The 21,607-nt window shown below is 44.9% G+C and overlaps 1 protein-coding gene and 1 long non-coding RNA gene across 2 annotated transcripts in view; one reads left to right on the top strand and one right to left on the bottom strand.

Moving 5' to 3' along the window:
• The window catches only part of MFN1 (mitofusin 1), a 31,653-nt gene extending 10,601 nt beyond the window's left edge, over positions 1-21,052 (bottom strand). The window contains exons 1-10 of the mRNA XM_083504081.1: positions 20,870-21,052; positions 16,998-17,119; positions 15,025-15,160; positions 13,850-14,012; positions 11,712-11,836; positions 9,981-10,089; positions 8,183-8,290; positions 6,883-7,036; positions 6,570-6,637; positions 2,249-2,370 (exon numbers count right to left, since the gene is read on the bottom strand). Of these exons, the coding sequence (XP_083360207.1) occupies positions 2,249-2,370; positions 6,570-6,637; positions 6,883-7,036; positions 8,183-8,290; positions 9,981-10,089; positions 11,712-11,836; positions 13,850-14,012; positions 15,025-15,160; positions 16,998-17,119; positions 20,870-21,000 (1,238 nt within the window). The 5' untranslated portion in view covers positions 21,001-21,052. The remainder of the gene's footprint in view (positions 1-2,248; positions 2,371-6,569; positions 6,638-6,882; positions 7,037-8,182; positions 8,291-9,980; positions 10,090-11,711; positions 11,837-13,849; positions 14,013-15,024; positions 15,161-16,997; positions 17,120-20,869) is intronic.
• LOC310707552 overlaps positions 1-21,607 on the top strand; it is a 345,072-nt gene that overhangs the window by 31,345 nt on the left and 292,120 nt on the right. The window lies entirely within an intron of this gene.

Here is a 21,607-nt window from a genome sequence, read left to right as displayed (position 1 = left end):
CCCCAACCCCTTGGGAGAAGGGCCTTCCCAGTGGTGGCTCCCAAACGCTGGAACTCGCTCCCTAGCCACATTGGCCTGGTGCCCTCAATGTTTAGACACCCGGCAAAGTCTGTCTTGCTCTCACATGCTCAGGAGAACTTCTGAACTCTATTGGAGCCTTAGCCAATTGTCTTTTACCTACCACTGGGTTTCAACACCTTATGCTTAACATTTTTACCCTTTCATCTGCTGTTTTTACCGTTTGTCGTTACACTTTATTATACACTCACGCTGTGCGACCATATGCTGCCTAGGGATTATTTTGCAATATTCTTACAATAACTCCGTTAAGGCAGGCCAGTATTATCATTCTACTGCAGATGGACTGGGGGTGTGGGGAGGAAAGGGAGCCAGTGAGTGAGACTCACTAAGGCAATCTAGCACATTCACTGTAGAGGAGCGATTTTTAATCAGATACATCTCCAGTTCCCAGCGATTACATTACTCTAGTTCCCAAGGTATATGGAGAAATATCGAATTTTTCCATGTATAAGATGACCCCCAATTTTTGACTAATTTTTAAAAAGCAAAAATCATCGTCTTATACACGGAAAAATACGGTATGTCCCTCTTTAATGCAGAGCAGATCTATTTTTTCATCTATTTTTCCATGCTTGGATTTTTTGGCAGGCAGGCAACAAATAGCCCTGCTTTAGAGGCAACCTGGGCACTTGTCATTTTCCCCAAACATGGACTTGGGATTCCAGAATCTCAGCAAGGGCAAAAACCAGTGTCACTGGGGGGAAAGCCCAAAACCTTCATTCATTCATTCATTCATTCATTTGATTTATTACTCGCCAATATTAGATTTATTAGGGTCAGTCCTAAATCAAGGGTACAAAGATGTATCTTTGACATATGATGAAAGCTATACAATCAAGGTGCCAGCTTAGGGTCTGCCACAGAGAATGCCTTCTCCTGCCCAAATTTCTCAGGGCAGAGGAACTATAAAGACAGCTTGGGTGGGGGGTGGGCTTTGCCGATCTTAACACCCAAGAGAGTCTGTAGGGAAGGAGGCCATCTTTCTGATATTTGGGGCCTAAGTCCTTAACGGCAGGGAGCCTTTTCCAGCCTGAGGGCTGCATTCTCTTCTGGACAACCTTCTGGGAGCTGCATGCCAGGGGTCACAGAATTATAGACTTGAAGGTCTGGAAGGGACCCCGGCGACCATCTAGTCCAAGCCCCTGCAATGCAGGGATCTCAACTAAAGAAACTATGACAGAAGGGTAGGTTTTACCCTTATACAGAAGACTAGTTTCAACACCCACACTCCTCTAGGAGAGCAAGAGGCATTATCAGGGTTGAAAGACAGGTTTTTTAAAACAACACCACTCAAGGTGGGGATGAACTGGGACCAGTAGGGTGTGTGGTTTAGGAGAGTCCAGAGGACCAGATAAAGTAGCTCCCCAAGCCTGAGGTTTAGGGCTTTAAACACTAATGTGAGCACTTTGAATTGGGCCCCCAAAACCAACTAGCAACCAAAGCAACTGCTTTGAAACAGGGACTAGGTAAAGGTAAAGGGACCCCTGACCATTAGGTCCAGTCACGGACGACTCTGGGGTTGTGGCGCTCATCTTGCTTTATTGGCCAAGGGAGCCAGCGTACAGCTTCTGGGTCTTGTGGCCAACATCACTAAGCCGCTTCTGGCGAACCAGAGCAGCGCACGGAAACGCCGTTTACCTTCCCGCTGGAGCGGTACCTATTTATCTACTTGCACTTTGACGTGCTTTCGAGCTGCTAGGTTGGCAGGAGCAGGGACCGAGCAACGGGAGCTCACCCCGTCGCGGAGATTCGAACCACCGACCTTCTGATTGGCAAGTCCTATAGGTTCTGTGGTTTAACCCACAGCGCCACCCGCGTCCCTTTAGATACTACATTGTATCTAAATGGGATGCCAGCCAATAGTCTGGGCTTCTGTATGCCGCTGCACAGAGACCTGAGTTGTCTTCAAGGGCAGCCCCACGCAGAAAGTGTTGCAGTAGTCCAATCTGAAAGTATGCAGTACGGTGGCCAGACCATCTTTCATGCATTTGAAGGGACAACTCAACAAATGTGGAGGCCAAGTGACCAGAGATATCCTGTACTCACCTCTTGCCAGCAGTGGCCTAAGGGCTGCGCTATGTCCTGATAAAGGGAAGAAAGGTCAGCGCCACCCGGTGGCTCTTTCCCTGCTTAGCTGAGCAAGGTGAATATGATAGGAGAGGCCTACCTTTGATTGGCTGCTGCCACGTTTATGGAGTCCATAATGTTTTTCACTGTGTCTAGGATCTGTTTAGCTCTGATAGTGTGCTGCTCAAACTTGGTTTTCACAGCTGACTGCGAGATACACTCCTGCGAGGGGCCCAAGCCACAACACATTACTGCAATTCCATCACCAACACACGCTGGAATTTCACAAAGGCATTGTGCTGCTATGTATTAAAACTTAAATCCTAAAGCAAATTATATCTTTTAAAAAAACACACATTTAAAGTAAAAAACATACAACAGAAGCAAAAAGGAACAAAGGAAGACTGAAAACAAAATCACAAGTCAATAGCAAGAAGTTAGTGCTGTCATTGATGGTGCAGCTGCAGCAGAAATCGGGACCCTAGTGCCCTCCAGATGTTCTTGGGACTCCCACCATCTCCAGCAAACATGGGCCATGGGGTCAGGGATGATGGGAGATGCAAGTCAAACAATCTCTGGAGAGCCAAGGTATCCCCACCTTGAGCCACAGTAATGTGCAATGGTCAAATGAAAAGCAAAAGAAAAGCAACAATGAACGTCAAGCCATTTGGCATTGGCCATTCATTCAGAAGGAAGGAGCTGCTGTTGTTGCTACTTCTTGCTAAGAGTCACCGCACACATGACAGGCTATGGGTGTATCACTAAAAACTGAACATGTGAATGTGGTGAACACACCTATTCTACAGGTATGCCGATTACCGAGCTGTGATCAGCTCCATTTTGAATGTAGGCTCCAAGGGGAATTCAGGCTTGCCTCTGGCTAATATAGACATCTGAAGGCAGCCCTGTTTAGGGAAGCTTTTAATGTTTAATAGATTATTGTATTTTAATATTCAGGTGGAAGCTGCCCAGAGTGGCTGGGGAAACCCAGCCAGATGGGCGGGGTATAAATAATAAATATTATCATTATTATTATTATTAGGGTCATGACCCTAGTGCTCTTCAAGAATCTAGTGGCTTTGGGTGCCAACTGATATAGAGCTGCCTTATCACTCCCCAGATTTGTCCGTCAAGCCAGGAATTGCCTGCTTTGACTGGTAACAGCTTTCTTGAGCCTTGGAAGAGGTCTCTCACATTGACTAGGGTTCTTTTGATTGGGACTTTCCGCAGGCACCTGCTCTATCACTCCCCAAATATGCACAAATACAAGGCATGCAAATGCGTCAGGCTTTCTGTATTCACGCACAGCCCACAATCCTGAAGCAGGACCTTGCACATCTCTGAGATACCCACAGTGGTAATGCAGGCATCTCTGAAGGCAGGCTGATGCAGCCATCACACAGAACCTAAGCTGATCCAAGTCTGGTGACTAGATGAAGGCAGAAATCCTATGTATGTGCCAAATGCCATATAAATGTAAGAAACAAACAGAATTCTCTTGTAGCTCAAGTCATTCCTGTGAAGAATCTGTTGTTCACCTATCGTGATAAACCATGGTTTGCCACAAACAGGCTTGAACGGGCTATTTTGATCATTGTTGCTTGCAGGGGAAGGAAATAAACCGTGTTCACAAGAGAAAAGCCAATGACTATGGTCTGAATGCTCCCAGTGCGAGCAGCAAAGCAAGCCATGGTTTATGGCTTATTGCAATCCACAGTTTATGGCTCACATTGTTCTCTGGGAACAGGGAAAATTAAATTTTCTTGTATCTAGGTTTACTTGCACCTAGGACATTTTAGATCACAGCAGGTGACAGAACAATATTTTTTTTAAAATGGAAGGAGAAAGAAAAAGGGAAAAGAATACATAAGGAGAGTTCCTTGATCCTCGATGAAGCAGATCTAGAAATCAGCAATGAAAATGCAAGAGGCTGCCATGTAACAGCACATTGTTAGAGCTAGACAAGACGTGGAGGAGAGTCAGATTCCAGACAGGCAAATAGGAAGGAGGCGAAAGGGTTATAATCCCATCCTGTGCACTACGCAACCAGAAAATCCACAGCAGAAAACTATAAGAAGTACAAAAGTTAGCAATACTGCAGCAAAAAGAACCTCAGAAATGATAGAGTACACAATTCAAACAAGTTCACACATCAACATTATTGGAGCAAACTGAATTACCATCTTGAAACCAGGTCTCCTCCCAACAATAACTCAGTGGTAGAGTACATGCTTTGCAATAACAACAACAATAACAACAATTGCTTTCGACAACAGAAGATGAGTTTTAAAACAATACAAAATAGACAAGTTTTGCGTGCAAAACACCCTGGGTTCAATTTCAGGCATCTGAAATTAAAAGGATCTGGGGCAGGAGAGAGACTGGGGAAAACCCTACATGAGACTATGGATCAGCTGGGGCAACCCACTCAGATGGGTGTGTGTGTGTGTGTGTGGTACAAATAACAATATAATTAGTATTATGGATACCAACCAAGTCAGATGTCAGGCAATGAGCACCTAGGACATTCCACATGTAATGCATGCGTCCAGCTACTGAGCTGATGACTGCGGGGAGGGGGCATGGTTCAATCCAGTCATTTTATAAATAGCTGCCTTGCAGTTCAAGCACAACAGCAAGTTTGTTGGAAAGGCATTCCTCAGCCTGGTGCCCTTCTGGGCTATGAGGTGCACCAGAACGGCCAGTGATCAGGGATGATGGGAGCTGCAGTCCAGGAATTCTTAGAGGTAAACATTAGGTTGGGGAAGACAGCATTCTATAATGCTGGGGTGGTTGCAAGTGAAATTCCTTGCCGCGAATATTTTTTTGCCATCCAGAACTCAGGACACTTGTTAAGGAGAGTTCAGCACATGTTAATTCCATCACTGAAACTGCCATCCGAATCAGGAGAACGTAATTTAAACGTGTGTCTCCCTTTTTTCTCTCCCCAACCCTGTTTTGTGACAGTTGCAAAGCTTCTTGCCTGACCTCCGATTTGTCCTGCCAACACGTGTTGCCTTGGGGCTGGGCTGTCACCAATATGCTGATGACACTCAGCTCTATCTGCTGATGGATGGCCACACTGACTCGGCCCCGAACACACTGACCAGATGCTTGGAAGCTGTGGCTGGATGGTTTCGTGGGAGCCGATTGAAACTAAATCCTTCAAAGACAGAGGTCCTATGGCTAGGTCAGGATGGCATGGGGATGAGGGACCAACTCCCTTCTCTTGCGGGGGCCCAATTAGTGCCATTGCCTTCCGTTAAGATTTTGGGTGTAATCCTTGACACCTCCCTTTCCATGGAGGCGCAAGTTACAGCAACAGCCAAGGCGACATTTTTCCACCTTTGCCGCATCAAGCAGTTGGTCCCTTACCTTTCCCGCCCCAACCTGGCCACAGTGATCCATGCGACGGTCATCTCCAGGCTTGACTACTGTAATTCGCTCTACGCGGGGCTGCCCTTGAAGCTGACCCAGAAACTCCAGAGGGTACAGAATGCTGCAGCAAGGCTCCTCACGGGGTCTCTGCCATGGGAGCATATTCATCCAGTGCTTTTCAAGCTGCACTGGCTCCCGGTGGAGTACAGGGTCAGATTTAAGGTGCTGCTTTTGACCTTTAAAGCCCTTCATGGCCTAGAACCCTCGTACCTATGGGACCGCCTCTCCTAGTATGCCCCACGGAGAGCCTCAAGGTCCATAAATAGCAACACCCTAGTGGTCCCGGGCCCTAAGGAAGTTAGATTGGCTTCAACCAGAGCCAGGGCCTTTTCAACTCTGGTGGAACGCTCTGCCTCATGAGACCAGGGCCCTGCAGGATCTGATTTCTTTCCGCAGGGCCTGTAAGACAGAGTTGTTCCGCCTGGCCTTTGGCTTGGAGCCAATTTGATTCCCTCCCTCTCTTTCTTTTTTCCTTTCCTTCTCCTCCTGCGATGAGGCTACATTTTAAGATTTTAATGTTTCAATAATTTAATGTTGTATTTTAATTTTGTTTTTAAGTTGTAATCATTCAACTTGTTTTTACTATTGCTTGTAAGCCGCTCTGAGCCCGGCCTTGGCTGGGGAGGGCGGGGTATAAATAAAAATTTATTATTATTATATTATTAGAAAAATGCTGCTGCTGCGTAAGTATATATAGTAGTACCTTCGTTTATGAACTTAATCCGTTTCGGTAGACCATTCTTAAACCGAGGCGTGCTTTCCCAAAGCAGCGGGGGACTCAATTTATAAATGGAACACACTCAACAGCAAGCGGAACATGTTCTTATTCCAAGGCAAAGTTCACAAACCAAAAGACCTACTTCCGGGTTTGCAGCGTTCTTAATCCAAGTTGTTCATAAACTAAGCTGTTCTTAAACCAAGGTACCACTGTACCGTATTTTAAAAACCTAAGCACAACTGTTTTAGACTCTCAGGAAGTTTACCTCAAACATTTTCTCAAATTGCTGAAATTCTTGGAAGCGTGTCTGAAATCCGTCGGCCAGTGCCCCACCTAGAAAAGCACAAAGCAGCTGATGAGGTTTGATGTGAGAGGTTTATAAACAGGGATGGCCTCCTACCAGCAGTGCTGCAGCAGTTGATTTCCTGAATTGGCTTGGGAGTTGGACTAGGTTACTGATTCAATTATTCAAGTTTTCCAAGACCGCACAGCAAAAGCCTCGTTTTTAATAAGGCTTCTTTGAAAAGCTGCGCTTTCAAAGGAACATTACATTGCAGGATCCCGCATTCAATACACACCTCCCTCAGGCATGCCCTGGGCTCTCTGTTTCCTGGCGCTGAGGACTTCCTTGGCCGAAACGAAGAAGATTCGGTTCTGGGCTTCGGAGGGATCCACGACCTTGAGCTCATCTACCAAGAACGTCAGGCAGCGCTCCATGTGCTGCTTGCGCACCTAAAGAAAGAGAGCAGAAGCACATCAGGGCAGTCTTCAATCAGCTGATAAACTGAGCGCTATGCAAAGAGCCTCTCTGGGTGGAACCGCATCTGCATTGTCTCATCGACTACCAAGCCAGGTTCAAGGTCCTTTGTATTAACTTGCAAAGCCCTGAACAACAAAGATTTAGGATACTTCATGGATGCCTGAACCCTTATATCCCAGTTCATTTGCTGAGATCATCTGTAGGAGCATCGCTGATCATTCCCAGGGTTGGTGAGGCTCATTTGACAACAAGAAATAAGAGCCTTTAGCATCATCGGTCCAGTCCTGCTGAATTGTTTTATTGATGTTTTAATATTCTGTAAACTGCTTTGAGATTTTTCTTAAAAATATAAAGCAGGACAGAAATGAAATAATAATTCTCTGCCAACAGAGAATCAGCCGTCACCTTCTGTTCCAACTTCTAAACACCTGCTGAAAACCTACCTGTTCTGTCAGGCCTTCTCTGAGTGGAATGCTCTCCCCAGTGAGGCTTGCCTGGCGCCTTCATTATACATCTTTAGGCGCCAGGCAAAAATGTCCCTCTTCAACCAGGTCTTTGGCTGACTAACATTCTATATGCTTTTAAATGTGTTTTCACAGTCCTCCCGCCCCCAATCTGTCCATTCAGGCAAGCAAGAGGCTACACCAGCATGTGAGCTAAACACAAAAGCCAACAACAGAAAAGGTAGAGCTTTTATTTATTTCCTACAACTGTGTCACAAAAATGGCCTTAATCTGTTCCCAGAGTCAAAAGTACTACTCAGGGAAAGGATTACTGTCTTTTGAAGTTAACAGTGCAAAACATCCACACACACCCCTCAGATTCTGCACCTCAAATGTCACTTTTAGTTGGAGGGCGTAAAAACTCTTGGAAATTCTTGTTGGTTCTCCCTACAGTTCTCTCTTTTTAGTTAAGAAATTTTAAACTACGCACTACAGAGGTCTTGGATACTACTTTGCTTTATTTTTGGTGTGATCTAAGCCACCCTGTTGGTTGCATATCCTGGGATGATGATCCCTGAACTCATTTCAACCCCTTGACAGCTTAAATACACAGTTTTTCTTAAATACCAACCTAACACATCCACAGAGCCCCTTCAAAACAATTCAAGAACTTACATCCTCCATGTATTCCGGCTCTGATGCAGAAGCGTCCCATCGATTATTCAGGATGAAGATGTTTGGTTTAGAAAGTTTTTCATTTACTTTATGGAAAAAATGCTTTTCCTATTAAAAAAACAGGTTGGGGGGGGAGAGGAAAATTTAAGCCTTTAAACTCTGAAACATGGAGCGTGAACACATGTTAATTGTGAGGTCTTCATGCAGCACATTAAAAGCAAACGTAAAAAATAAATAAATCTGCAAAATTTCTATGGTGAGTTAAAGTGTTTCACGGCCAGGGATGATGGGAGCTGTAGTCCAGCAACATCTGGAGATTCCCCACACCTGCTTGCAGGCTTTCCCAACATGGCATCCTCCAGATGTTTTGAACTTCACCTGCCATCAGCCCCAGACAACTTTAAGACAAGTGACTATTGTTGGCCCCATGTTACTGGTGGGGGGCTAAGGCTGAGAGAGAGCAGCTTGATGAAGACGAGTTCACAAGAGAGGCGAGAACTAAACTCATAATTTTTTTTCATTCGCAACTCTGTTGTATAGTCATACCACATCAGCTCTCAGTTCAGATAAAATGCTGATTTTTATGTTTATTAGATACTTACCTTTATGAAATATTTATTTATTCATTTATCTTCATCTTCATCAACTGCCCCCCAAAATAACACCTGGGCCAAAACCTGGGTTTCAGTCTAGACCCCTTGTTTCGATTTTGGTTCTGCCACATGGCAATTTTCCTTCAAATCCCAACTTTCTACATGTGATTCCCAGGCAGCCTCCCATCCAGGTACTGATCAGATTCACACAGGTTTATAGTGCTGGTAAATTTGCAATATTACAGACAGTGCCCTGGGATGCCCATACAGTGTGGACCACATAGCAAAGGGCACTTAAAGTCCCATTTGGAGCTTTAAGTCGCTTTCTTAGGAGGTATTGGTAACTGTCCACTATTAACCTGATGCAGGGGAGCTGGGAAACTTATGGCCCTCCACATGTTGCAGGACTACCACACCCATAAGTCCCAGTTGCTGGTTTTACTGGTTAGGGCTGATGGGAACTGGGGGGGGGGGGCGCACACATGTTTTCCCTGTCCTGTGATACAGAAGATCTATTGCACACATCAGCTTCACCAAAGGAATGCTACCTGACCAGTATCTCTGGGGTTTGGTCATCTGCCTGCCATAATATTTAATTACTACAGGAAACGGTCTCATGCTCCAGGAGGGTGACTGGAAGGAAGGCTGATCCAAGAGCCTTAAAGTAGTTTTTTTTTGGGGGGGGGAGGGTTTATCCATAGGGTTTGGCTGTGTCCCAGTGTCTCTTGAGGAGGCAACATGCTCACCAGCATGAAGTCTGCACAGTCCTTAAAACATTTTTTTACCCACCCAAATAAAAGAATGCCAAGTCACCTTTGGCCTTTTAAATTGTAACTTCAATACAAAAGCAAAGACTGCTGTTTGTTTGTTTTTTAATTGACACATACAGCCTCGCAAACCCAAGCAGTTATAGATTTTGGGCGAAGATCCAAAATTCAGAAGAAACTGCAAGCAGGCATGTAATTTCACTAATGATTCTTGGCTTTGTAGCAAGCAGACCTTTGAATGAAGATGCAGTCAAACTCAACTTCCCATCTTCCCCTTGCTTGTTGTCCAAGAAAGAAAATGCTCTGCGACAGACTTAGCACTCAGATGTTGCTATTCCACTAAGAGTCTGCACAATATCTCAAGCCCTTGTCTGCTGACCCAAGGAAAGGTGTGTTGCAAATGAGGCAAATGAAGTAGCAGGTTTAAACAAGCCTTACTGTGTTCATGAGGGTTGACTCTGAATTCGCAACTAAAACAAAGACATCGGCATCCAAACAGAATTTGTCAATCCAGGTGTCTAGCTCTGTGGTGACATCGGTGCCAGGGCTGTGGAATGAAGTCAGAGAGTTACTCAGCAACCTGAAGAAGTTATTCCCATTCAGAAATAAGAACACAGAAGAGGGAAAGTCCAATCACATTTTGCATTAATAATCCAAAATATGAACTAGCCTTTTGGCCACTCCCCCACAGGTGCTTCCTTCCTTCCTTCCTTCCTTCCTTCCTTCCTTCCTTCCTTCCTTCCTTCCTTAATGCAAGTCCCCAAACCAGGAAATTTTCCATTAACTGTTGCTTTTCAGTCTGCCTAAACCAAGGAGCTATGGTTAACAGCTTTGGAAGAAGTGAAAATATTTTAATCAATTCAAAACCAGGGTTTAATATCCTGGCTTGTTCCCAAGCTGCCTTGTTCTGAGGGTGCTAAACCATAGTTTCCTGGTTTGGATGAAACAGGAAACTGTGGCTAATAGAAGATTTCCTCGTTTGACTGGCAAGTTGTATGGAGGGAGAAATGAAGGGGTGTTGAAATGAACAGAGGTGAGCAATGCTTGCATGGGGTAGTGGTGAATGAATGTAGTTAATATTTGAAGAGGGGATAATTATGGAAGACATTGCTACATGAACCCACTTTAGACAACAGGGACAAAGCAATATTAGCTCCCCCCTCCATTACACAGCTCTGATAAAATCCCACAACCACCTGAGCTGAGCTCCTATTAGACCCAGAAAGGAAGTTTCCATTGGAAGCATCACTTCCAGAGCAAATAGCTTGGAGGGCTGGACAGAGAGGGTCTCAGTTTTCACTGGGGCTGTGGCATGCAGGGGGCAGGGAAGGGGTAAAACTACTCTCCCTGGGGTCCCGGTCTTGATGCAGCCCTCATACAGTGGTCCGCTGCAGGTTCCACCACACTGTAACATATCATTTCTGAATATATGATTGAAGCAGGAAGCACATCCCTGTTCTGACGGCATCTTGAAATTTGCCTGCACTGTCCAGTGACACACAACTTTTCATTCACTCCCCTTGACCTTTGGCTCCATTGTAAAATTGCAGGTCTTCTCTGCATCTGTACTCATCTATACATAGCTACCTAGTCTCCTAATCGGTCCTTGTAAGCAGCATACTTACGATTATGTGTTCGCATGACTTCCAGTGACATACCAAAGAGGAGCCATAATACAAATTACTAGGAAAATGCTCTATTAAGTAAGCAACCCAAGCCTAGATTAAGATCAAACCAACAGCAATGACCTCTAAATTCACACAATAAATTTGCTGGACTTGCAAACTGCAGCAGACCAGCACAGCTGCCCGTCTGAAAAGCATCACTTTCCCCAGTTGTTTGTTTGTTAAACCTCTCTCAGGAAGTCCAACTTCCAGGTCCTCTGCATTTTAAAAGAAAAAAATGGATAACCTGAAAGTGAAAGGGGACATTTCTGCACTCGTGCTTGGCTTAGTTTCGCAAGCACACTTAAAATTCAGCCAAGTGCTAGATTCCCTTTTTAAGCTCCAGTCATGGGACTTCCTCTTGTTTCAGCTGAAACCAAGCCAACCTGTGTACAGAGGCTTAGCAAAGAAGGAAGTGCAGCCAAGGGAGAGCCTGGGGCGTTTCAAAGAACGGTGCATTTTCTCATGGCACCTTTATATGCCCAACAAAATTCAAGAGCTGTACCTGTCCACTAACACCAAGTCGTCTCTCAAGAGGGCACACTTAGCCTTTGGCCAAAAGACGTGGACCAAGCAGCCAGCCTCTAAGTCTTTATCCATATGAAGGGCATGCGCAAGCTGATTAACAGTCTGTAAAAGAAATCAACAGGTTAGGAAGAGACTGGTGCCTCTTAAGCTGGCAGTAATTGAAGGACCAGCACTCCTAAATAAGCTGTTAACATGAAGGTTACACAGGTCCTGAAAGACCTACATTGGCTCCCAGTACGTTTCTGAGCACAATTCAAAGTGTTGGTGCTGACGGCCTCGGTCCAGTATACCTGAAGGAGCGTCTCCATCCCCATCATTCAGTCCAGCTCCGAGGGCCTTCTGGCGGTTCCCTCACTGCGAGAAGTGAAGTAACAGGGAACCAGGCAGAGGGCTTTCTCAGTAGTGGCGCCCACCATCCCATCAGATGTCAAGGAAATAAATAACTATCTGAGTTTAGAAGACATCTGAAGGCAGCCTTGTATCAGGAATCTTAAAATGTCTGATGTTTTGCATTTTTTTATGGGCTGTAAGCTGCACAGAGTGGCTGGGGAAACCCAGCCAGATGGGTGGGGTATAAATATTATTATTATTATTATTATTAGGTCTTTTCAAATATAAGTGCAGAACTCTTGCATATAATAGAGGTTTGGCCTCTCCTCAGCTACGTTTCTCTCTCTGTGTGTATTCAGTGATTCACCAACCCATATCCCCTTACTTTGAAAATTCAGATTGTCCTCATTTGCTCCACACGTTCTTACCTTCCTTCCAAAGCAGATGTGGGAGATGATTGGCCCTCCAGATGTTGCTGAACCACAACTCCCATCAGCCCCAGCAAGTGTGACCAATAGCTAGGGGATGATGACAGTTGTAGTTCAGCAGCATCTGGAGGGACGCACCTTTCCCACGCTGGTCCTAAGGCCCTTCACCCAAAATCCAGAAACACATACTGGATAACAGGCAAGTGAGGTGTCCACTATGTAGCCTCTGTTAGAATTCCTGCTCCATGACTGCAGTCATGGGATTGTTGTCTTTCACATGACGGTGTATGTTTTGACTCCACAGAGTGGGAAGTGACGGAGACAGGATGTTTGTGTTACTGTGTTCCGTGAAGTGGGACTATTGTCCTTTGTTCTTTTTCCCTTTGCTGTCTGATGCTAGAGAGAGAGGGAGCCATGCTGCAGTGCTCCGTGTGTGTTTATATGTAAATAAAGTAGGTTAGCCAAAATGCTGAGTTGCTGAGGTCTGTTACGCAAGCTGCGAAGACTCTGCGGATCCCTAACTGTGCCGATGTCTGTTGGCATTGGTTGCTGTGATGTTTGGGCTGCAGAAAGCTTTTGAAGCTCCCGAATGATCAACCAGGAGGGAGAGAACATGCCAGTCGGGCATGTGTGTCTGCCAGGGTCCTACTCAAGAGTAGGATGAGCTCCTGACAGCCTCCAGTAGTCCAGCTGGACCCCTCTTCCTCCCCTGACTGCCACTCACAAGGCTCCTCAAGAACCATCTTGCTCCGAGGAGAGAACTCTTATTTTTAAAAAGATTATTGCCCCCACTGTAACTTGTCTTTGCTGTTTTATTATACAGTTTTAGTATTCTAATGCAAACAGCTATGTGAAGTTTGCATGAAAAGCAGGACACAAATATCTTGAAATAAATGAAAGCAAAAGAAATTAACAAGTATGTAAGGACATTTGTGCTTGTCTTCTGTAACAGAAATTGGACTTTCCAAATCTCTGCGTTAACTCGTCCTCCCAAATGCCTCATTTTTAGTGTCTTCTGCATCAGCTTTTGCCAAACTGGTGCCCTCTAGATGTTTTGGACGACAACTCCCATCAGGAGCAGCCGGCACATGCAGCTGATGGGAGTTGTAATCCGAGGACACAAACCTGGCTGTTTTAGATTTTTTTTTAAAAAAAGATTTTTGCCCTTATTGTTCTGTGCAGTAGAGAATAAATTCTGAAAAAACTGGCATAGGACAACTACTTCTTAAAACTTGGAACACATTCTTCTGAGTGGCAGAGGGAAAAATAAAGGATGACAGGTAAGAAACGAGTGTACATGTGTAGTCCTTTTAATAAGGTTTCTGGACACCAGTTTATAAGCCACGAGAATCCGTACCTTCACACTTTTCTTTTCATCCGAGCCCTCAGTCATGAGGTAAGCCTTATCGCCATCTGTTCCTTCCACGCTGAGGAAACAGTTGGTTGTGTGCCCGATGCCACTGGGGAGCACTCTATCCCACAGCATGGCATTGATGACAGAACTCTTTCCGCTGCTGGTTCTGCAAAGGAGGGCAAGCACAGTGTTAAACTGCCAGGTTTAAAACCGAGTGAGAACACTCCATGCTAAATTAAAAATCTGGCCCAAGAAATCAAAACATCCTCTTTTTTTATTTTTAAAGCTTCATTACGACCTGCAAAGGTTAAGCCAACTGAGTACGTTGGTACGATTCATACCCCACCCCCATAAGTTTTGTGATATTCCACAGAATTCATTCTGGGAGGGGCGTTGAACAAGGCAGAGCAATGAAGCCATAAAACTTTGGACATTTATTCGACTCTTCAGAGATCTAGCCAAGCATCATCTACAGGCTTTAAAGTATCGTTTTGCAAACACTGCAGATAGAAAGATGATTTTACGCTTAAAAGGAAAACAGAGCCTCTCTGGAAGTTGAATTATATACCACCTAGCACACTGTGTTTCTTCTATATTCTGGTGGAATCATTAGACAAAGCGTCTTTCTTTGGGGCCACTGTTCAAATATCCTTCTTCTTTCTCCAGCTCTGGGAAACTTCCCAAGGCTGCTTTACTTTGCTTTTGTTCTCCAAGGTTGTTCAAGACACAACTTACGGGAAGTCAGATTATGAATCTCAATTCTGATTCAAAGCAAGAGCAGCTCTTGGGGAGAGGGGACAAATAGTGTTAGCAGCCTGATTGCCTCCCCACTGAAACTTTCCCAAACAATGAGAAAGGGGAGAGGAGGAGGAGAAGACCTAAAAACAAAGCCCACCTGTGAACTGTGAACCAGGAGGTCTGCAGCTAAACTGTCATCTCCGCTGAGCTCAGTAGTTGGGAAACTCACAATCTCTCAGCCTTACTCAACCTATCTGCAATATGGGTATGAATGATTCTGAACCGCCTTGCAAGGTTGCTTTAGGGACTGATGCGACAGTCAAACGCTTCAGTGCTTCTTGCACCACTCATTTCTATGAGACTTGGTCAGAAGAGACTCCTAGCAGATTGCAACCGTAATTTTACACACTGATCCCAAATAAGAGTCATTTAACACTTACCTGCCAAAAAAAGCTACTTTCATGTGTCTTCGTGCGAGTACCCCACCAATGACTGCCAGCTTCTTCTTGTACTCCTCTATTTTTGCCAGTTCATCCTTGGTGGCTATATCTTCAAGTTGCGGGTTTTTGTAAGTTTCTGCCATTAAATGGGACAATGTCACAATGACACAACAGGTTACTATGCACAGCAGTGCTTCCTTAATCCAACGGGACAAATTAGTGCAATGAGGGATCAAGACCCAGTGCTTGATCCCTTGTGCTGACTCTTGCGTTGCCTTATCTCCCTAGATTCATTGCCAGCAACCTGGTGACCTGGTCCAAATATTTCAGAGATTAGCAGATTAGTATTGACCCATTAAATCACAGACCTACATGTGGTCATATGTAACTCTACAATTCTATGATTCTAAGGACTTCCAACTCCATATCCAACATCTGCTACTGCTTATTTTCTCTCTCCTTAACCCCACTTCCCAGCACAGTATAGTAGTGGTAGGGCTACTTCTCTTCTTCATTCTTCCTCATCTCAATACTCCCAGGAACATTATTTTCCGGCACCCGTGAACGAAGGAAGGCATTTCTACTCTAATCATTTCTAACTAGTTCCTTCTTGATTACTGGATTTGATTCTAGATTTCTGTTCTCCAAATAGGAAAACATTTAAGGATTTCTGTTTCCTTTTCGTATCTTTACCAAAGTTACATGACCCAACACTCTTCCTCTATTAATCAAATAAGCAGCATAGGTCTTCCTCCTGCATGCCCTTGGAAGGCTCGAAATAATCAGCCACTTTACACCAACGTTTGAAAGCGCACTGAGCTTAAGAAGCACTCAGGGAAGTTTTCATTTACCAGATGCTGTTCAGGGATCTCAGAATTTGAATGGGTTGCCAAAGAAATCCTTGGCACTCAACTGAATGCCCTCAAGGCAGCTCAAGCTCTTCTGTGGTATCAAAGTAGCTAACTAACAGCTGTCAGAAGGGCTGCAAACTGCTGCTTGCCCAGGTCCATCAGAGCAGCTGAGCCAATTGAATCAAGCGAGGCAAAGCAGGTAGGGAAGTCATGAGCCCTATGGGACCAAACCAAAAAAGGTAAAGCGGGTGGCGCTGTGGGTTAAACCACAGCGCCTAGGACTTGCCGATCAGAAGGTCGGCAGTTCGAATCACCGTCACAGGGTGAGCTCCCGTTGCTCGGTCCCTGGTCCTGCCAACCTAGCAGTTCGAAAGCACGCCAGTGCAAGTAGATAAAGAGGTACCGCTCCGGCGGGAAGGTAAATGTCGTTTCCGTGTGCTGCTCTGGTTCGCCACAAGCAGCTTAGTCATGCTGGCCACATGACCCGGAAGCTGTACGCCGGCTCCCTCGGCCAATAAAGCGAGATGAGCGCCGCAACCCCAGAGTCGGCCGGCCACGACTGGACCTAATGGTCAGGGGTCCCTTTACCTTTACCTTTATGTAAAGCCCACAAGCAAGACCCACGTACAGCAATGCCCTCTCCACTGGTGATTTCCAGCAACTGGTATTCAGAGGCACGCTACCTCTTCCAGTGGAGGTAGAACAAAGTATCTAGTAGCCACTGAAAGCCTTATCCTCAGTGAACCTGTCTAATTCTCTTTTAAAGCCACCCAGGTTGATAGCCATCATTGCACCTTGTGGGACCAAATTCCATAGCTAAGTGGCAGAACAAACCGCTAAGCCCTTTTCTAGTTTTACAACGTGTGTTGAGCCCCTAATCATCATTTTTGCCAACTTCTTCAATCCCAAGTTTACCATGCTAACAGTAACTTGACTGTATTTCAAGCCAGACAGAATCAAAACAGACGACGGACTCTCTAACCAAACCTGCCATCAACAGATTACGGTGAAGCATTCTTAGATACTACCTACACATGCTGTGTGAGAGAAGGAATGGTTCTCAGTGTTTTCCTGCTGCTGCAAAAACACATATTCCCTGCCCCTCTCCAGCTAAAAACTAACCTTCAACAAAATGCGTTCCTTCCGTAACATAATCCAGGAGCTCTTCAAAAATGGCAGTAATCGTCTTCTTAGCCAGCACAAAGTGTTTCAGGGGGGAGGGATTAGTGTCTGCCATTATGCAACTGAAAGAGTAAATGGTACAGAAGTTAAGAGAAAGTGAAATTTAACTCCCGATCCAAGCAAGTCCAAATACAGTGGTGCCTCGCAAGACGAAAAGAATCCGTTCTGTGATTCTCTTCGTCTAGCGGTTTTTTCGTCTTGCGAAGCAAGCCCATTGATGGATTAGCGGATTAGCGGCTTTTAGCGGCTTATCGGATCAGCTGATAAGCTGCTTAGCGGCTTAGAAAAAGGGGGGGAGGGAAAAACCCCGCAGGAACTCGCAAGACATTTTCGTCTTGCGAAGCAAGCCCATAGGAAATATGTTTTGCGAAGCACCTCCAAAACGGAAAACTCTTTCGTCTAGCGAGTTTTCCGTCTTGCGAGGCATTCGTCTTGCGGGGCACCACTGTACATTCAGCAACCAAGGCAATACATCAATGGTGTCATTTGCAAGGAGAGTTTTATTCCCCTCTCCCAACTCTCCCCCACAAATGGAAATGAACGTTCCTGTGCATAGGCCCCTCCACAGAGAGAAGGGATTCCAGATGTTCCCACAATGCTCTGCATTCCACACAAGAGCATCCAAGGTACCTTCTCTTGGCAATCAATGGAGGTGCTGACAGCTGGAGATATGACAGCTGAGAAAGATACTCCACTGCTGCCTTTCCCAGTGGTATTGTACTGTGGGAAATGAATTTCCATATGCTTGTTCAAAAGTACTGCAAGAATTTCAAAGTACTAGGTATGGATCCAATAGCAGGGATATTTACTGTAGGTATCTGCAAATTATTTCTACTACTAGCACTACAGTGGTACCTCAGGTTACAGACGCTTCAGGTTAACAGACTCTGCTAACCCAGAAATAGTACCTCAGGTTAAGAACTTTGCTTCAGGATGAGAACAGAAATCGTGTTCCGGCGGCGCGGCAGGCCCCATTAGCTAAAGTGGTGCTTCAGGTTAAGGACAGTTTCAGGTTAAGAACGGACCTCCAGAACGAATTAAGTACTTAACCCAAGGTACCACCGTACTACTAAGTGTACTTTTACAGAAGGCTGGATTTCCAACACCAAGCACATTTCTGAGCCTAATTCAATGTGATGACTTGGTCTATAAAGCTTTATATGGCTTTACAGACCAATATTTTTGAGGTTTTGTATCTCTTCCAATATGAAACGACTCAAACTCTTCAATCTTCATCTTAGCTCCTCCTTCAGGTACTCCCTCTGAGGAAGGTTTAAAGTGTCTCAACAAAGAATAGGGCCTTTTCAGTTGTGGCTCCTTACTTGTGGAATGCTGTCCCCAGTGAGGTCTAGATGGTGACATCTTTAACATCCTTTTGGCGACAGGTAAAAACTTATTTCTTTCCCCAGAGACGTGAGAGATTAAGATGTTTTTGCTGCTTGTTGGTTATAAGTTTTTGCTGTTTAATTAAGTCTATTTTGTACAAATTTTATTGTAAGGCATTGTTTCTTCTTATTTGGTACTTATACACTTTATAAGTCTATACTTTATATGCTTAAAATTTTGTAAGGGGCAACTAATAAATTAAATATTAATATTTTATTGTTATTCACAGGACTTATTAGTCTCTTTTACACAACGTGTAAACTCAAAGAGACTTACAAAATAATGTAATAAATAACCATCATTATCAAGCTTTGCTTCCTTGTTTGCTGCAGAGAAACCCAATCATCAAAAAATCATGTCATCCACAATTAACATGTGTATATTTAAGCCTTTTGAACTTTTGCACCTTTTATAACCATGTTCAAAAACTGTAATTCAATTCTGCCATACAATATTTCAATCATAGTCCAGGATGAAGTAGTTTTATGACTAGCTATTATAATCCTAGAGACAGAAAAAAACCATTTCCAATACAATTCACCATTGCTAAAATAAAGAAGATAAGAAATAATATGTATTATTATGAAATTCGACTGTTAAATTTAATCAAATGAGGGGGACAAAACAGCAAATTAGATTAGTAAAGCAGGAATCCTGTTTTCACAGTGGCCAATCAGATGTTGCATTAAATTTTATGCATTCCATTTATCCCCCTGTCCAAATGTTAATTTCTCCGGATTAGAAAAATCAGTACTATTTTCCTTCAGTGCAGAGCCTTATAGGCAATATTCATAAAACAAATGATCTCTTGAAAGTCTTATAAAGTGTCTGCAGCCTTCAAGTGCTTTGTAGTGAAGGCTCACATTTTTCTCTGTGACCTGCAAGTTAGGGTGTCAAACTCAAGTGAAATTGACTAGTAACCGGATTGTGACTAGCTTCTTCAGAGGGGGAGGAAATCATAACAGTCCCACCCCAACTGTGCCACACTGACCTAGAAAAACACTGGGTGTGTATCTCTGAGCTGCTGGAACTGTCAGCTTCATGCAATATATGGAGCATGCACTTTGCCAGAAATGCAGAGTGATGAAAGACTTTCTATTCTGCATAATGAATATACCTTAAATAGCAGAGAGCTCCGTGGAATCTTCAACAATACGTTTATTGGAAACACAAGCCTTTATGGGCCAGGGGCCATACCCTCTGATGCAATACTGGCGACAGATCTAGAGGATATTTTTCACTTTCTAAAAACATTTTTTATTTGGGTCTACGCTGAGTAAAGCTTAGTTGACTACCACCCTGGTTCTGCAGTGAAGGGTTGCATGTTTGATCCCCGTATTGGACAGCTGCCTTGGGGTCCCTTCTAACTCCACGATTCTATGAAGCCCTAACCTCAGTTGGCAAGTGTGCATTTGTCCGAAGCGTGGCCAGAAGCCCTCTCCCCCACAATGCAAGATACACCACATTCCTGTTCAGAGTGTGACTTAAAATGAGATCCAGACAAACTATAAAAGATCCAACCAGAGGAGACATGAAACACTCCCACCTGGGAATGAACTGATAAAAAGATAACTCAAACTCAAAGAGGGAGTTAGCCAATCCCAAATCGCCTTGTGTATAGTAATACAGAAACATGGTAGGTTACACAATTTAAAAGTGAAATGAAATCACCACTAAGCCCGAGTTTGGAAGTGTCAAATTTCCCTATTAATTCTAAGTTGGCAGCTTCAGGCTGGACTCTGCCGTCAAACTTCTTTGCTGATTTCAGTCTGAGAGTCTTTATAGGTGTTTTTTGCTGAAACAAGCTCCCTGAAAGACCCAGAAGAGTTGGTGGGGCCCAACCTGATCCTGTCTGAGTTGCATTCTTCCGAGCTAAGATTCCAAGCCGGCAGGAACAAATAACAACAACAATGTTCGCAAGTGACCTTTCCTAAAAAAAGATTCCCAAGGAGAGATTAGGAAAAAAGGAAGAGGAAAGAGAGGGGCTTGGCAGCTGCGTCCAACGTACTTTGGGTTTGCTTCAAGTCGACTACAGCACAAGCCCCTTTTAATTTGTCTGTTGCACCCAATTCTGTTGGTTTTTTGGGGGGGGTTCGGTAGCTCACCCCAGGAGCAAGTGTCTTGACTGAGGGCGAGCGACCTGCCTGTCCCACAGCTAGAAGATTTACAACAGCTACTTTTTTTTAAAAAAGGAAGAAATAACTCGATGCAATAAATAAATGTTAAGAAACCTGTCAGAGGAGGTCAGGCACGAGGTAGCCCAATGCCTGGGACCAAGTTCAGTTTGGCATTACATAAGCCCCCTCGAAGCCCCCTCCAGCCCGAAGCAAAACCTGACAGAACAAGCCCCGCAACTCAAATGGGGGACGAAAGGTCAAATCCCCCCCCCAAAAGCCCAAAGGTCACTCGCCCCCCTCCCCTTTTACCTGGCAACGGGAGCAAGGCTCGCCCCCCTCCCGCGCTCAGCCTCGCCGGCGTCTTCCGCCCCTCGCTCTCGCTCAACCAAGAGAAGGCAGGTATCACTTCCGCCGCCTCTCGAGCGCCTTCCTCTCACCATCCACGCACTCCGCCATCGCTGGTCAGGGCAACGGGGCCAGCCGGCGTCAGAGACTCCCATTGCGCGTGCGCCGCGGTTAACTCCGCCTTTACCCCCTCCCACCATCACGCCGTCTCTTCCCTGCGGACGTTGGAAAGCCTTTCGGTTCATTCCGGGCTCGTTGCATAGAGATAGGAAAGAGCGGGAGTAGTCGAGGGAGCAGAGGTGCAAGTCGACCGCCAGGGGCAGGCTTCGTTGTTTTATTTATATGTTGAGGTTCTTGGCTGAGTGTGGGGATTTGAATCCTGGTTTCCCAGGTTCTAGTCCAGCAATCTAACCCCTGTACCACACTGGTTTAGTAAGGCATCTTAAAAAGCAGATACATCACCTTGCCAACAAAGGTCCGTATAGTTAAAGCTATGGTTTTCCCAGTAGTGATGTATGGAAGTGAGAGCTGGACCATAAAAGAAGGCTGATCGCTGAAGAATTGATGCTTTTGAATTATGGTGCTGGAGGAGACTCTTGAGAGTCCCATGAACTACAAGAAGATCAAACCTATCCATTCTGAACGACAGAGGAAGAGATGGTTGGATAGTGTTCTCGAAGCTACCAGCATGAGTTTGACCAA

Source organism: Podarcis liolepis, assembly GCF_965112155.1.
Source record: "Podarcis liolepis genome assembly, chromosome: 5".
NCBI lineage: Eukaryota > Metazoa > Chordata > Lepidosauria > Squamata > Lacertidae > Podarcis > Podarcis liolepis.
Note: the sequence above shows the minus strand (reverse complement) of the source record. Positions and strands in the feature narration are given on the sequence as shown.